Genomic DNA, 17588 nt, shown 5'->3' with positions numbered 1-17588 from the left:
CCAAACTTACTGGTTAATTGGCAACATGTAGAAGTTTGGATCAAGGAAAAGTACTAGTAGTCTAGGATTTTTTCCTGGCTATCCAATGGCGACCTTTACTTTGACCTTGACCTTCAACGGACGTCATCTTCTAGAGTTTCGAGGGTTTTCGGCATTCAATTGATATAAACAGATTACTCATGGGTTTTTGGGATCGCTAAACACGAATATGCCATCAGAATTGCCCTCCGGATGACATGGTGGCCAGGGCCTCTGCAAAGGACGTCATATTCTAGAGTTTCGATGGTTTTCGGCATTTAATTGTTGCAAATGAATTACTGGAAGGTTTTTTGAGATCGCCAAACACGAATATGCCACCAGAACCGATTCCCGGAGCACCTGGTTTCCAAGGTCAATGAAAGGGGCTCCTGGAGTTTCGAGGGTCTTTGGTACTACATTACTGCAAACGGATTAGTTATAGGTTTTTGGGGTTGCTGAACACGAATACGTGATCAGCACAGACACAGGAGCACCTGGAGCCTAAAACAGGTTATCTTCTGGAGTTTCGGAGGAATCAAATGGATTACTCTTAGGTTTTTCGGGGTTGCCGAACAAATTTCTTTAGTTTCGAGGTCCTTGATACCGTTTTCAAAGTCAAAAATATTAATAAAATAACTATATGGTGCTCTTCAACTGTTTTAATTATTTATAAAAAATATAAACTCAATTTATATCTGACAATGTTTTTCCTTCATTTATTTTAATATCATTTACTACATTATATTTTGATAGTGGTATTTATCGTGGCCACTAGATACTCCAGAGTCTTTTATATAAGTCATATTCGTGTTCAGCAACCCCAAAAACACGAGAGTAATCCGCTTGCATCAATTTAGTACCGAAAACTCTCAAAACCTAAGAAGATGACGTGTCTTAGGCACCAGGTACAACGGTGTCTGTTCTGATGGCGTATTTGTGTTTAGCAGTCCCAAAAAGTAATGAGTAATACCCATCTGCATCAATTTAATGCCGAAACCTGTCAAAACTCCAGAAGAAGACCTGCCTTAAGCACCATCAGGTGCTCCGTGGATCGGATATGATATCGAATTCTCGTTCAGCAGCCCCAATAACCTGTGAGTAATCAGTTTACATTCATCTAGTACCGAAAGCTCTCGAATCTCCAAAGCATGACGTGCCTTTGGCACCAGGTACTCCGATATCTGTTCTGATGGGGTATTCGTGTTCAGCAACTCCAAAAACCTATGAGTAATCCGTTTGCATCAATTTAGTACCAAAGACCTTCGAAACTCCAGGAGCCCCTTTCATTGACCTTGGAAACCGCAGGTGCTCCGGGAGTCGGTTCTGGTGGCATATTCGTGTTTAGAGACCTCAAAAAACCCTCCAGTAATTCATTTGCATCAATTAAATGCCGAAAACCATGGAAACTCTAGAAGATCACGTCACTTGCAGTGGTCCTGGCCATCAGGTCATCCGTAGGTCAATTCTGATGGCATATTCGTGCTTTGCGATCCCAAAAACCCATGAGTAATCTGTTTATATCAATTTAATGCCGAAAACCCTCGAAACTCTAGAAGATGACGTCCGTTGAAGGTCAAGGTCAAAGTAAAGGTCGCCATTGGATAGCCAGGAAAAAATCCTAAACTACTAGTACTTTTCCTTGATCCAAACTTCTACATGTCGCCAAATAACCAGTACCTCACGGAATTGGAATACCCCGTAAATCTTATAATTTTCCGAGTTTGGGCCTCTATATCTTGAAAATCCTTCATACGATTGAGTTGTGCCCATGAGAACTTTTTATCAGGATGCTTCAAAGAGGATTTTCCCAAAGTATGAACGAAATCCACTGGTATTGTCGAGGCGAAGATCGGTGGAATATGCGCATTTTATCAATGAAATTCGATATTTTTAAGATATTCCAGAAGCCGCTACAGATAAAATGTTTTAACGACCTATTAATCATTTATAATTACTCAACGGATATTAGTACAGTTAAAATAATTAAGACGATAACCGGACAACATTGATTTAATGAGTAAAATTTAGTTTTTTTTACTTTAATGACAAAAAAAGTAAGCCCATTAGCAGAACCCAATTAAAAATTATTTTGCACATCATATTTGAAACATTATTTGGTTGAAAAATCTCATTTTTGTGGGCAAAAAAAATATATTAATTTGTTTGGACTAAATTACAGTTGTGCTTATCTTAAAAAGGATATGTTACTATCAACATTCGCACAGTGTTGCCAAACTGAATTTTGTTATTTTGGGTGTAAATTTTTTCCACGGATCTCCGAGGGTACAATATCTATTTTCCATAAGGTTTGTGCGGGGTCCTTTCCAGAAAAAGTTCACTGACTTGTCACTACTGGCTACTGACGCTCACGAACTTTTAAATATCCCCTCCACGTACGAGCTTACACCGGATAGGGCTTTTCATTGTCATTTGTTTCGAGCTTCTGTCATATGTCATATAATCCGTTTATTTAATATAGGGCTTGTAATCTGTGTATAATATTAATATACACGAATTATACGACATATGACAGAAGCTCAAAACAAATGACTGTGAATAGGGCTTTTCATTCACAGTCATTTGTTTCGAGCTTTTGTCATATTTTGTATAATTCGTGTATATTAATATTATACACAGATCATATAACATATGACAGAAGCTCGAAACAAATGACAATCGATGAAAAGCCCTATTATACACAGATTATACAACATAATGACAGAGGCTCGAAACAAATGACAATCGATGAAAAGCCCTATTAAAGCTCCTTGTAACATTCGTAATCGCGATTCTTAGTTTTGCAATTCTTATTGAAAATCATACAATCGTGCAACAATGTAAATCATCTATATTGGGTTATTTCCAATGTCTACTGTCTACTAATGTTTAGTCCAGTTTACTGATACCGAATGTTCAACAGCTGACATTAAACGTCTAGCGACCTCTAACGTCAAAATAATCGAATTTTTAATGTGTCTTATCAAAAGGAGACCCTTGGTTTGCCTATTCAAATAAAATGAGTTCAGGAGAATGTGCCGGGTTAGTAGTTTCAAGGAGTTGTGCGGTTTGTGGACTTAAACAAAATTTACTGAGGTGTTCGCGTTGTAAAGTAACTTGTTATTGTAGTAAGGATCATCAGTTACAAGATTGGAAAAAGCATAAGCCAATCTGTAAGAGACTTCGAATATCTGATTCCACTGTGGAAAATAAATACGGACATATAGTGGAGAATTCAGAACATAAAGATATTTTACCAATAGAAGGCAGCTCAGAAAATGAAATATTAAGCTCTGTAGCTGAACAGTTAGCACCAAATAACAATTATCAACTGACATCTACTGAGAAATCTTTAAATTTTGTTAATATAGCTATGCCTATTAGTGGAAGTAATGTTGTTCAGTCCAAACATAAAACTCTTAAAGATTTTCCAGAGATTTCCTTAAGTCAGTCTACAAGTCTTGAAAATGATGTATATCTAGAAGAAACATGCAGAAATGTTATAGAGGACATGAGTGACTATGGACTTTGTGTTATAGGTAAATTTTATAAAAGTAGAAAGTTCCATCACAAGTGCAATTTGTAATCTGCATTCTTATTCGACCAGTTGTAATAGGCTCTTGAAACCAAGTTCATCTACTTGCCAAGTACATCACTTTTACTTGCATTTTACTTAGCCATTTACATGTATACACAAGGCTCAGTTACTTACATCTCTACTTAATAATTATATTTGAATGGGAAAATATAAAAACATTATTGTCAGACATCAATAAGATTAGAGCAACTAACATAACCAATTTGCTTTGCTCTGTATTATGCATATTTTGATGTTGTCCCAGTCACTTTCTATATCGTCAGTTTTGACCGTTTTTAGTTTTTCTGCTATGTCTTCCACATATTTGGATGCTTCAGAAGTCAAACGGTGTAAGTCAAGTTCTCCCTAAAAATGACTCATGAGCAACGAACTGTCAATACGGATGGAATTGCCTCGTCCCATTCAAACAGTGAAGCGAGATTTGCGGCCAACATACAAGTGAGAAGTCCTAGAGAGATACAGAGCATGCCAGGGAAAATTTGCTACAACTACCACCAGAGTTGCCAGATGTGATTTCATAAATCCCCCACTTAGAAACTAAAATTCTCTCAAATTGAAGCTCAAACCTCTTAAATTAAAATTTTTACTGCATTTTAATAAATTATTAGTCAAATGTAGAGAACAGTAATCCAAAATTATACTACTTATCAACAGAAGGCCCTGGAAATAATTCATAGGTCCTATCGTCTTTGATTATAAATGAGAGTATAATATACAGTTCCATATATATATACAAATTTAATTTACCATGACCCCTTAAAATCCCTCATAATTGTCCCCCCACCCCCAAACCAAAATACCCCAAGCTGGCAAGCTGCCCATCTTCTATCCTTCCCTGACTATACTCTTTCATCCTACCTGCATTAAATTCACTTCTTGCCCATCCCATCTGTATTGACAGTTCGTTGCTCATGAGATGTAACACCAAAGATAACACAAAACGTTAATAAAATAATTTTTTAAAGTTAAATTGTGGCTTATTTCCCAATTAGAATAGTTAAAGATAGCACAAACGACAAATAGCTTGTCTTTGTATTTATAAATATAATACTTATATTATGATCAATAAAGATCGTTTATTTTTAAAGGCTCTTCATTTTTCTGCACCTGTTTTCATAAACATCTCATCTCATTTCCAACATTTATTGACTTAATTTGATTGACTTTTAAGCCATCCATTTATCCTTTAATTCTGTTTTTAGCTTCTCAAGTTTCCAGATCTTTTTCTTATTTCGTTGAGCTTGCATCTTTATTTTTTTCATTTTTAATTTTGGTATTATTAATATGTGGTCTGAATCAGCGTTTGCTCCCCTGTATGATCTGAAATCTTGTATTAGTCTTAGCCATTTTTTTTTAAATAAATAGATAATCTATCTAGTTTACGTTCTCTTTGGCATGGGAATAGCCATGTGGCTTTTTATGTTTGAATTTTGTACTGGCAATGTGTGTTTGTCACCAAAGATAAGTTTTATAGTCATATTCCATCTGAATTTTGTACCGTTTGTTGCCACTGTTACTGTGTGTTTGTCGCCAAAGATAAGTTTTAAAGCACCATTCTCACATTGACGGCAGGCAGCAACTGCAGGGTGGCAGTTAGAGTTGTCACCATAACGACGTCATTACTTTGCACTATTAATTTGTATATTTATTAGCACCTGTTGTTCGGCAGAACATCAGTTGCTAAGAAATATACAAATTAATAGTGCAAAGTAATGACGTGGTCCTGCCGACAATTGCAACTGCCGCCCTGCAGTTGCTGTCTGCCGTCGATGTCGGTATCGTGCCTTTATAGTCACATTCCATTATTATTTGTTTCTTTGTAAATTCTTTCTTTCTTTTTGTTTGTTTGTTGCCTTTTGGTTTTTACTTTAATTTGATATGCTTCTAATTTCAGTTTTCCCAATTTCTTTTTCTCTACTGTTGTTTCCCGAGTTTTTATATTCATGTTCTTTTCCCATGCCTTGTCTGTTTCTTCTATGTCTGTATGCCCTCTCCGTATCATTTATTTGATATTGCTAGCATTGAGGATTCTTGTTCCATTTCCAAAGTTCTCCTTCAATTTTTAGTTTGGCAAAACCTATTTTAACTGTTTTTTTTTTGTATTTTGCCATTCTTCATAATGTCTCTGTATAATATTTTTTTTTGTATTTACCTTTCTGCTTTAGTCAGGTCACCTTTTTTTGCAGTTTTTATTTCTATTTTAATCACTAGATATTCCGTAGTGGCTGCTCCTGTATGAAAAGTTTTCTGATCCAGCTTTCTTGTGGATTTGTGTTAGAAAATGTCCCTTTTAACCTTTCGTGACTAACATTGGGTCTGTGAGACAGACCAGTTAGAGTTTTTACGATTATATCCAAATCGTTTGTTATGAATCTTCACCGCCATCAGTAGCTGCCTGATTTAGATGCCTGTTTTTAGTGTTGAAGTTTGAGTCTTCAGTGTCAACTAATTATGCAATTATCGGCAAATCTTGTCTCAGAGACCCATGTTGGACCCATGATCTACTCGATGAAAAAAATATTTAGATTAACAAAAGACCATGCAAACAAGTGCTGATAATTTAGTAACCCAATTGCCAGGAGTAAAAAGTGAACCTAGGTACAAGAAAACAGCAATCGAAATATTGAGGTTGTTTTTGACAAATCAGATGTTATGTGATTGTTTTATTTTCTTTGGTACTTTGCTAATGTTAAGAGGTTTAATAATTTAAAAATAGGTATCATTTATGTTTAATTTTACTCCTTCAGGGAGTAAACACAATCTGAAAGTGTGTCAATGGAAACATTTTTTTATGTTGGTATCTTGAGACTTTTGGGCAGAAATTGTTTAACACCTTGAACGCCACAATGTATATAATATTACAGCTCTCTGGGCCGACTTAGCCATGGTTCATACAGTATAGAAGTCACTGCGAAGCAAGTGTGATTCGCGTGGCCCGGTAAGTAAAATAAGCGTGAATCATATATGATTCGCGCGGTGTTTAACGTGTTAAACAAATTCAAAAGATCACTTTTTACTGCTCGTTTTAAACAAATAAGGTCTCTTGTCATTTTTCTCAAAAGTTGATATTTTTCGAGTTATAAGAGATTTAATATCTGGAAAATATGAAAATTCGCATTTTTGAGGATTGAATTCAAATATAAATTATTATTTTTGAGGTTGCCAAATACCCAAATTGAAGTGTAAACACACAAATTAAATAGTTGTGACAAGTAATAGGCTTATTTAAATTTAGACCGTTGTTTTTTAATTGTTTATTATTGTGTTCACTCGACTGTTAAACCTCTAAAGGCGATTTTTTGAGTTTGTTTAAAAAAATTGTTCAAACAATTTCTGCCCAAAAATTTCGCCCGGCACCCTTTCGATCTGTTTAAAGGGGGCTTTTTTGAACAGGAATCCGCAAAGAAACGGAATCAGATATTTTTTCATACGGGAGTAACCTCACAACATGGACTAATATCTTTGAAGTTTAAGTAAACGCCATGTATATTGTAAGAATTTTTTGCTAGATTCGTGTACATTATATAGTTTTTAGGAATATTTTTGTTTTTAGATAATTTTCTTGGTGCTGAAAGAGGTAAGAATGTCTTGGCTGAAGTGTTAAACATGGAAAATCAAGGTGTGTTCAGAGACGGACAGTTAGTATCATCTAAAGGTTCAGGTGAAGACAGTAAAACTATAAGAAGTGACCAGATCTGTTGGGTGCACGGTAAGGAACCCAACTGCCCAAATATAGGACACCTTGTTAGTAAAGTAGACTCTGTGATCACTAGAGCTAACAAAATGGATAAAACTGGACATTTATCAAGATATAATATCAATGGGAGAACGAAGGTAAATCTTTAATATTAATTATTATACTTATTATACTATTAAGGTAAATCTTCTTTGATATTAATTATTACACCTACTGTTATCATTTTCTAATTCAATTTTAGTAAAATGTGTTTAAACCTAAAACTTTGTACTAATAATTGTGCATAAATATTTTAACGTAAACCTTTAACAAGTTACAATGGCCATTTCTTTGCTACTCAATTTATTTTTGCTGTCTATAATACTACCGAATTATATCGAGATTATGTGATTATTCTAATCACAGCTTAGAGTTATCAGTTAACAGTGCACAGTGCCATCAAAACAATTGGGGCCCAACGAAAGATACATGCTCAAATTGTTTCTATGTAGCAAACCAACAATTCGGCCAATCCAACTGATTTACACAAGATTCAATTAACACAATAAATTAACTTGTTTATTTTTCAAGTCATACTTGTGCGCTTCTGTGATTAGACTAGTCTTATTGTTACCTTCCACTATAGTTGCTATTCTCAGATCATTCAACATTTGCCATTTTCAGATCATTCAAAAGGTCTGTACTAGTAGATATACGACGATGCAAGAACAAGAAATGAGTGTTGTGTTTTCCTTTTGATACCTTGTAACTATCTTGTGTATTCTACACTTCAAAAATCGTGCCTACAATGATAAATTTTAGTGCAACTGCAACTTTTCGAACATTTTTTTTGAAGACACACATACAACAAAGTAGATCCCAGCTCCATTGGACATAAGATTCCTGGAGTAGGATGTTCTCATGTCCGAAGAGCAAAGAGGTCACGCCTCAGAAGACAGTACCTCCCTGAATCACCAAGCTACCTCCGTCCCCTCCCAATTGCAGACATAACCTTTGGGGACTCTCTTCTTCTAGTGTCGACTCTAATGAAGTTTGGCTATACATAACTATTGCCAATTTGTCTCTATCTTCTGCTTTTCTTAAAAGCGTCTGTGTGTTTACCAAGACCCCTTTATACTTAGATTTTACCTTTTATAATCAGCTGTAACAAGTTGTACTTATCATTCTAAGTATGTGCCCTAAATATGCTGTCTCTCTCCTTTTAATGATGATTAAAAGTTCTCTATATGTCTTCCGATTCTGTGCAACACCATTTCATTTGTAACATGATCGATCCATGGTATTTTCAAAATTGTCCTAAAAAGTCACATCTCAAAAGTTTCCAGCTTTCTCATTAGGTCAACATTAACAGTCCAAGCTTTGACACCATAAAGAAAAATAGAGCAGATATAACACTTTACCATCTGATACCGAATTTGTAGATTGAGTCTTTGGTTACTCAAACATTTTCTTATCTTCAAAAAGGCTGTTCTTGATTTCTCTATTCTAGAGGGAATTTCTGATTTCGGATTTAAATCTTCAGTAATCCAGGCTCCTAAGTATTTCATTTTGTCCACTTGTTTAATATCTTCATTTTTATCTGGATCCTTGTTATGACTTTACTTATCTTACTGATAACCTTGGTTTTTGGTTTTCTTTATATTTATTGTTATACCAAACTTTTCCCCACTATCTTCAGGGGAGACTTTACGTTTTAATCTTGGATGCCATGGGAAATAGGACATCCGAAAAGCAGTGGCGGATTTTTAGTGACGGGTTCACGATATTGTCAAAAAAGGTATAAAATAGAAATTTAAAAAAATAGTCACAGATACTTTTTCATTATGTAGGTATATACCATTTCTGGGGTGTCAAGAAATTTAAACATTTAAAATACATTCCGTGTCCGTCCGTTACATGTCCGTCCAGCAAGTAAAATCTCCAAAATCTCTCAACTTGTCGCCCTTTACACAAATATCGAAAAACTATAACCAACAAATTCACCAGAGATGCCCGTCGTTTCATCGGCAATCACTGCAACACAAAGATAATTTTCAATTTCTTTCCTTATTTCCTCATGATAAACATCTAACATGCACTGAAGGAGTTCATTTTGTGTTGTTTTGAGGTACATACCTTTAAAAGATTTGGAACTTTGAATATGAACCTAAGTCGTTGTCTAATTCGGCTAAAAATGAACAGTTCCTTAAAGATGCCTCTATTTTCTGAATTTTCCTTTTCGTTGTGAATTCTCAAAACTAACTCGAACCACAGAACCATATAGATATAATTTTTAATTTGATTTTATCGATTCTTATCCACTTCTTGTTCATTGTGTTCAATTAGAATTAGACTATCACGATAAGCTGAATTTAACTGGGATTTTATTAAAAATAATTTTTTTTTTATTTTTTAAATATACAATAATTTATAATAAAATGTAATAATTAATTTAGTTTAATAATTAAAAATGTAATAATTATAAATACAAAAACCAGCGAGCGAGCGCGTAAAGAAACTCGAAAATATAATGTACTACCCTGTACGAGAATATTTTTGGATCTATGATCCACTATTCACTATGATCATAGTAAAAAATATTAGATCTTCCTTGTCGAGTCAGGCACAAATAGTCTCATTTAAACGTGTATTAAAAGTGCAATATAGCTCTATCTCTGTCACTTACATAGAATGCCCGTAAAATCTTTCTCTTTTCAGGCGAGCCATCTAAGATTTTGGCACGATCATCCCGTCAGCTGTGAGTGGCGAGGGTTGTATTACACTACACAGTTGCCAGATTTTATATAATTTATAAAAAGAAAAGAAATACGCACAAAAAAATGAACGGGCGTTAAAACGGTTTAAAGATAAAAAAATATGTTTCTGCATAAAAATAAGGTAGTGCCATGGCTCCATTGGAACAGGAGAATTTTTAATTGTGGAACAGGTTAAAAATTTGGAACGTCAGACTACGAAAATGTCCCATGTATTTTGTCGGACATAACTTCCAATTGATTTGTTACCCTTCCATTAAACTCTCATGCAAAAATCAGACTGGTGTTTATCACCAACTGGGCATTTTAATAAGTCCGAGACGTAGAACATGTCAACTGACAGGAATTATGTTGGTGATACGTAGCAGTCTGATTTTTTGCATGAGAGTTTAATGAAGGGATAACAAATCAATTAGAAGTTATGTCCGACAAAATACATGGGACGTTTTCGTAGTCTGACGTTCCAAATTTTTAACCTGTCCCACAATTAAAACTTCCCCTGTTCCAGTTCCTGTACATCACAGTTTGTCCGACTAGACACCGTTAAGCTATTAACAAATTTTCAGCTTGCTATTAATCAACTTTTTTTTTGGTACGCTGGATCCAGGCCTATTAGGAAGTATTTTCGGACTAGATGAATTGGGTTAAATTGTCTTAAAATTATCTAAGGAATCTCCTGTCTTCGTTTGTCGGTAGAGTTTCTGGACACCCTGTATGTTATAGAGCAGAAGGCACGGGGTTTTTTCTGTGGTGGTGGGAAGACTAATTCCAAGGCTTTCTTATGGAGTTTTTGGTTTAAAATTGTGTTTATTGTTTGTTCGTTTTATTACCCATTGTTTACTGCTATTTGCTTAATATTATTCAATTCTATCTCGAAGTTATCTTTTGACATGGGAATTTCTGTAAATATATGTAGCATGCTATGGTAGGCCGCTAATTTATATTGTGTAGAATGGGATGATGAATTGTGTATAGTTGTGTCAGTACGGGTAACTTTGTGAAATATGGAGAACTCATAATTTTTGTTTTACAGTCTGGTAATTTTTAAATCTAGAAAATTTATGGATTGATTCTGTTTTGTTTCTATTGTTATCTCAATATTACTATGGATTGAATTAATGTTTGATAAAAATTGGTCAAGTTTCCTGATATTTCCTCTCATCCACTTATCTCCACCAATATAAGAATTGTTTGACAAATATGACAAGTTTGTTGCCAATCTTAAATTTTGTTAATATATTTATGAAGTTTTTTACGACGTATGCTAAAAGGCCTATACCCGTCCCGAACTGACTACCCGACTGTCGGGTCTGACAACGTGGGTCTGACCATTGGAGTGTGTGTAGGCTTGTTGTACGACAAAAATCGGTCAGCCCGACTGTCGGGTCCAAAATCTGTGTTGTCTGGAGGTGTGTAGCGTTGCTGGTGCGACCTCCGACTCCACCACTGATGAATAATTGTTAATCTATTTACACACAAATTACGTGTTAACTATGCTGAGGTGAAAAAATTGTTTAAATAAATGTAGCAATAACTCAGAAGTGATGGTATTTAGGTATAGGGAACATTACACGAAAGATAATCAGTACTTTTTAAGGACTTCAAAACCCAAAAAATATACAGGGTATTCCATTTGGAATAAGAAAGTTCATTAGATTTCCAGAAAAACAAAAGATCTGACAACATTGTAAATACTACCATAATATAGGCCGCATCACAAGACCCTTACTCACTAAAATCTATAAAAATCGTGCAAGCCGTTTCCGAGATAATTGAGGCGTTCCATATATAAAACTCACTCTGTAAGGTTAGTTAGATCTTAGTATAATTTGTATAGTTTCCACATCTAGTTTCGATTATATCGAGTATAATACACTCGTAAGTATTTGAGTTATGTAAATATTTCCACTTCTTCGAATTAGATCTACGTTTCTCCATTTGCATTAGCTTTATTTTGTGATAATTAAGTTGTAAATGTATCATTAAAAGAAAGTTTGGTTTCTCAAATATTTTAATTTGTGGTTAGACATTATTAAAATTATTAATACTATTCTCAAAAAATCAATCACAAAATCATTACAGTAGACCCATAAAATTAGAATTAGTTTAAATAGACTCAACAACAAACTAATAAGCGCACTCACATCTTCACGATGTTGCAGGTACAACAAAATTTGACTATAAGCACAACCACCAATTACAATTAACCATACATCATAGAGAGCAAAGGTTACTTATTTTATATGTATTAACCCGTCTCTATTTTTTCAATTTAATATATTTTATCGCCAACCGTCACTAAAGTCATTCATTATTGTACTCATTTGCCCTCATTTGCGGCAGTAAAGTAACACTTTATTGTTCTGAAAGAACAATTTTACTTTACCTGCCGTGATTAATCAAATTAACCGAGATTGAATCTAAGTGGTCGATGACAGTAATCGAATGGCGAGTATTTGAAAGGACTTAAAATTTATTTACTTTAATTAATAAAAATATTGTACGCAATTAGCGATATTATCAATTAAATTTATGTCAGAAAATGAAATTCTGTAGTATTTTGCAACTATATTTATAAAACATAAATCAAAACTTTACAGATTTAGTAATTAGCTATTCAATATTGATACCTAACAACTATCGATTAAACATCGAAATCAGCCATCATGCAAGAGCCTTCTGTCATTACTGTCACTGTCATACGAAATGTTTATTTCGTGTCATAGAGTTAAATATTAGCATAGAGAGAGTGTCATTCAGAGCGAAGTGACGACACCATCTTTTTTATTTGGATTAGTGCTGTTTCACTCTTACGCATAGTAAAGCTGCTACAGTTGTCCTCCTCTTCCGTGCCTATATTCACACTGAATGTCATTATAGATTCTCGATACAATGTGTTAGAAGGAGATGCAGCAAACCAGTCCCTGAGATCTTGTCGTCAGGAAGCGCGGAAGGTAGGCTCCCTCTATGTTAATATATACCTATATGATTTCGTGTAAAAGTAAAAGAATTCTTAAACCTTTTAAGTTTCGTATTAATGCAAATATATATAGTATGAAATGGTGTTTTTGTTAATTCGATTATATACAGGATGGTGATAAATATGTAGGTACTGATAATTTGTTAGCAAATATATTTATTTAGATTGTCTACTATTCTTCACGGGAAAAGCAACTTCGCTGCGGGAGAATCTACGTCAAAAGGACGCGGAAAAAAGGACGCGCGACAAAAGGACGCGGAAAAAAGGACGCGCGACAAAAAGACGCCTATGAAATAAGGACGCGCGACAAAAGGACGCGTATCAAAAATGTAAATGTAGCATGGATATTTATGTACTTATGTAATAGAAAAACTTAAATTCTACCGAAATCTCCCAGTTGCTTATTATATTACAGCAATAATTAGGATTTACTTTCTTCCAAGAAGGTTATAGTAAATCTTGACTCGGTCGTTTACTCGATATACAACAATAACGAGGGTATAATACATCGGGCAGACTTCAATTGCGCGCAGCGATCAGGGAAAGGAGGAAGACCTAACCCTTCGGTCCTAACTTAACTTTCGGGTATTAGAGTGAGAGAGGTATTTGACCACAGGTCCATTTTTGGTACGCGTCCTTTTGTCGCGCGTCCTTATTTCCTAGGCCTCTTTTTGTCACGCGTCCTTTTGTCCGCGTCCTTTTGTCGCGCGTCCTTTTTTTCGCGTCCTTTTGACGGTACACCGCTGCGGGAAGCTACATTTCATAAACAATGACGTAACTATTAACGATATTTTTAATTTTTGGTATTTTACTTTAAGTATTAAAATTAGTATATTATTTAAATATAAATACGATAAAACTGTTTAAAATATATTTATTTCGTTGAAATCATGATATATATTATATATATATATATATATATAATATATATATATATATATATAAATAAATAAGCAAAATCATTGGCTAATACTCGTAAAGTGAATGTGAATTTAGTTGGAAATATATAAAATGATGAAGGGTCATCATTCCATACATTTCTGTGCAACTATATACACCGGTGTTTCGGCCTATTTGGGCTTCGTCAGTATAGTGTAGCAAGTTAAAAAAGTTGTTTGTTAACTTGTAAAAGGATTACTACAGGAGCAAGGTTACCAATTTTGGTCAGGTTGTTAGAAGACCCGCAGTCGCAAGGCTACAACTAACATTGCCAAGGAGGTAAAGCTACCTGAGGAAATGAAAAGCCATAACATTATTAAATAAAATGATGTTGGATAATCGAGTACAAATATAAAAATAAATAAGCAAAATCATTGGCTAATACTCGTAAAGTGAATGTGAATTTAGTTGGAAATATATAAAATGATGAAGGGTCATCATTCCATACATTTCTGTGCAACTATATACACCGGTGTTTCGGCCTATTTGGGCTTCGTCAGTATAGTGTAGCAAGTTAAAAAAGTTGTTTGTTAACTTGTAAAAGGATTACTACAGGAGCAAGGTTACCAATTTTGGTCAGGTTGTTAGAAGACCCGCAGTCGCAAGGCTACAACTAACATTGCCAAGGAGGTAAAGCTACCTGAGGAAATGAAAAGCCATAACATTATTAAATAAAATGATGTTGGATAATCGAGTACAAATAAATAAATAAGCAAAATCATTGGCTAATACTCGTAAAGTGAATGTGAATTTAGTTGGAAATATATAAAATGATGAAGGGTCATCATTCCATACATTTCTGTGCAACTATATACACCGGTGTTTCGGCCTATTTGGGCTTCGTCAGTATAGTGTAGCAAGTTAAAAAAGTTGTTTGTTAACTTGTAAAAGGATTACTACAGGAGCAAGGTTACCAATTTTGGTCAGGTTGTTAGAAGACCCGCAGTCGCAAGGCTACAACTAACATTGCCAAGGAGGTAAAGCTACCTGAGGAAATGAAAAGCCATAACATTATTAAATAAAATGATGTTGGATAATCGAGTACAAATATAAAAATAAATAAGCAAAATCATTGGCTAATACTCGTAAAGTGAATGTGAATTTAGTTGGAAATATATAAAATGATGAAGGGTCATCATTCCATACATTTCTGTGCAACTATATACACCGGTGTTTCGGCCTATTTGGGCTTCGTCAGTATAGTGTAGCAAGTTAAAAAAGTTGTTTGTTAACTTGTAAAAGGATTACTACAGGAGCAAGGTTACCAATTTTGGTCAGGTTGTTAGAAGACCCGCAGTCGCAAGGCTACAACTAACATTGCCAAGGAGGTAAAGCTACCTGAGGAAATGAAAAGCCATAACATTATTAAATAAAATGATGTTGGATAATCGAGTACAAATATAAAAATAAATAAGCAAAATCATTGGCTAATACTCGTAAAGTGAATGTGAATTTAGTTGGAAATATATAAAATGATGAAGGGTCATTTTATATATTTCCAACTAAATTCACATTCACTTTACGAGTATTAGCCAATGATTTTGCTTATTTATTTTTATATTTGTACTCGATTATCCAACATCATTTTATTTAATAATGTTATGGCTTTTCATTTCCTCAGGTAGCTTTACCTCCTTGGCAATGTTAGTTGTAGCCTTGCGACTGCGGGTCTTCTAACAACCTGACCAAAATTGGTAACCTTGCTCCTGTAGTAATCCTTTTACAAGTTAACAAACAACTTTTTTAACTTGCTACACTATACTGACGAAGCCCAAATAGGCCGAAACACCGGTGTATATAGTTGCACAGAAATGTATGGAATGATGACCCTTCATCATTTTATATATTTCCAACTAAATTCACATTCACTTTACGAGTATTAGCCAATGATTTTGCTTATTTATTTTTATATTTGTACTCGATTATCCAACATCATTTTATTTAATAATGTTATGGCTTTTCATTTCCTCAGGTAGCTTTACCTCCTTGGCAATGTTAGTTGTAGCCTTGCGACTGCGGGTCTTCTAACAACCTGACCAAAATTGGTAACCTTGCTCCTGTAGTAATCCTTTTACAAGTTAACAAACAACTTTTTTAACTTGCTACACTATACTGACGAAGCCCAAATAGGCCGAAACACCGGTGTATATAGTTGCACAGAAATGTATGGAATGATGACCCTTCATCATTTTATATATTTCCAACTAAATTCACATTCACTTTACGAGTATTAGCCAATGATTTTGCTTATTTATTTTTATATTTGTACTCGATTATCCAACATCATTTTATTTAATAATGTTATGGCTTTTCATTTCCTCAGGTAGCTTTACCTCCTTGGCAATGTTAGTTGTAGCCTTGCGACTGCGGGTCTTCTAACAACCTGACCAAAATTGGTAACCTTGCTCCTGTAGTAATCCTTTTACAAGTTAACAAACAACTTTTTTAACTTGCTACACTATACTGACGAAGCCCAAATAGGCCGAAACACCGGTGTATATAGTTACACAGAAATGTATGGAATGATGACCCTTCATCATTTTATATATTTCCAACTAAATTCACATTCACTTTACGAGTATTAGCCAATGATTTTGCTTATTTATTTTTATATTTGTACTCGATTATCCAACATCATTTTATATATATATATATATATATATATATATATATATATATATATATAATCTTTAGACCTTCTACCCTCTCGGGTGTAGGTATTAACGTGTGCTCTGTTAACAGTGCACAAATCTCTTCCATTGTTTCCTGTCCTGTGCCATCGCCTTTGCTTCGTTCCATGCTATTCCTTTTTTGTCCAGAATCCTTGCCATCACTTCGTTCCATGTCTCTCTCGGTCTTCCTCTACTTCTTTTTCCCTGCACCTTCGTTTCCCATATCTTTTTAACTGGTACTTCTTTCTGTAGTCGTTGTAGATGACCCCACCAACTTAATTGTCTTTTTTCAACATACTCCATCATTGTCTCGATTTTCAGTTCTTCTCTTATGTAGTTATTTCTTACCCTATCCCTTCTAGTGACTCCTTGAACTCTGCGTAGATACCTCATTTCTGCTGCCTGTATCTTACTTTTCTGTTGTCTATTTAGTACCCAGGATTCACATCCGTATGTAAGTACTGGTCTGTATATAGCCTTAAATACCTTGATTTTCGTATGTTTCGATACTTCTTTCTTGTTAATAATTGTTTTTCCTATTGCGTGGTACAGTCTATTCACTTTATCAATTCTTTTGTTGATCTCAGCTCCCTGTTTACCTGTTTCTTCAATGGTTACTCCCAAGTACTCGAATGATTGTACCTGTCTAATCTCTGTATCATCTACCTGGACATGCACATCCTCTCTTTCTTTAGCTATTACCATTACCTTCGATTTCTCTTTGTTCATAGTCATACCATACTTTTTTAAAACTGTGTTCCATGTTTTTACGCTTCTTTGTAGCTCGTCTTCAGTCGCTGCTAAAATTACTACATCGTCGGCAAATGTACAATCTGCTATCTCCGTGCTTTTCAGATTTCTATACCCTATGTGTAGTGGTCTGACTTTTGTTTTTGTTTCTTTTATTATTTCGTCCATAAAAGTAATAAATAGT

General features: G+C 34.6%; 1 protein-coding gene across 1 annotated transcript in view; it reads left to right on the top strand.

The window, feature by feature from the left end:
• Window positions 1-2906: 2906 nt before the first annotated feature.
• LOC114332430 (egl nine homolog 1) overlaps window positions 2907-17588 on the top strand; it is a 123875-nt gene continuing 109193 nt past the window's right edge. The window contains exons 1-2 of the mRNA XM_050650367.1: window positions 2907-3554; window positions 7167-7447. Coding sequence (XP_050506324.1) covers window positions 3035-3554; window positions 7167-7447 — 801 coding nt within the window. The 5' untranslated portion in view covers window positions 2907-3034. The remainder of the gene's footprint in view (window positions 3555-7166; window positions 7448-17588) is intronic.

This window comes from Diabrotica virgifera, chromosome 5 (genome assembly GCF_917563875.1).
Source record: "Diabrotica virgifera virgifera chromosome 5, PGI_DIABVI_V3a".
NCBI lineage: Eukaryota > Metazoa > Arthropoda > Insecta > Coleoptera > Chrysomelidae > Diabrotica > Diabrotica virgifera.
Note: the sequence above shows the minus strand (reverse complement) of the source record. Positions and strands in the feature narration are given on the sequence as shown.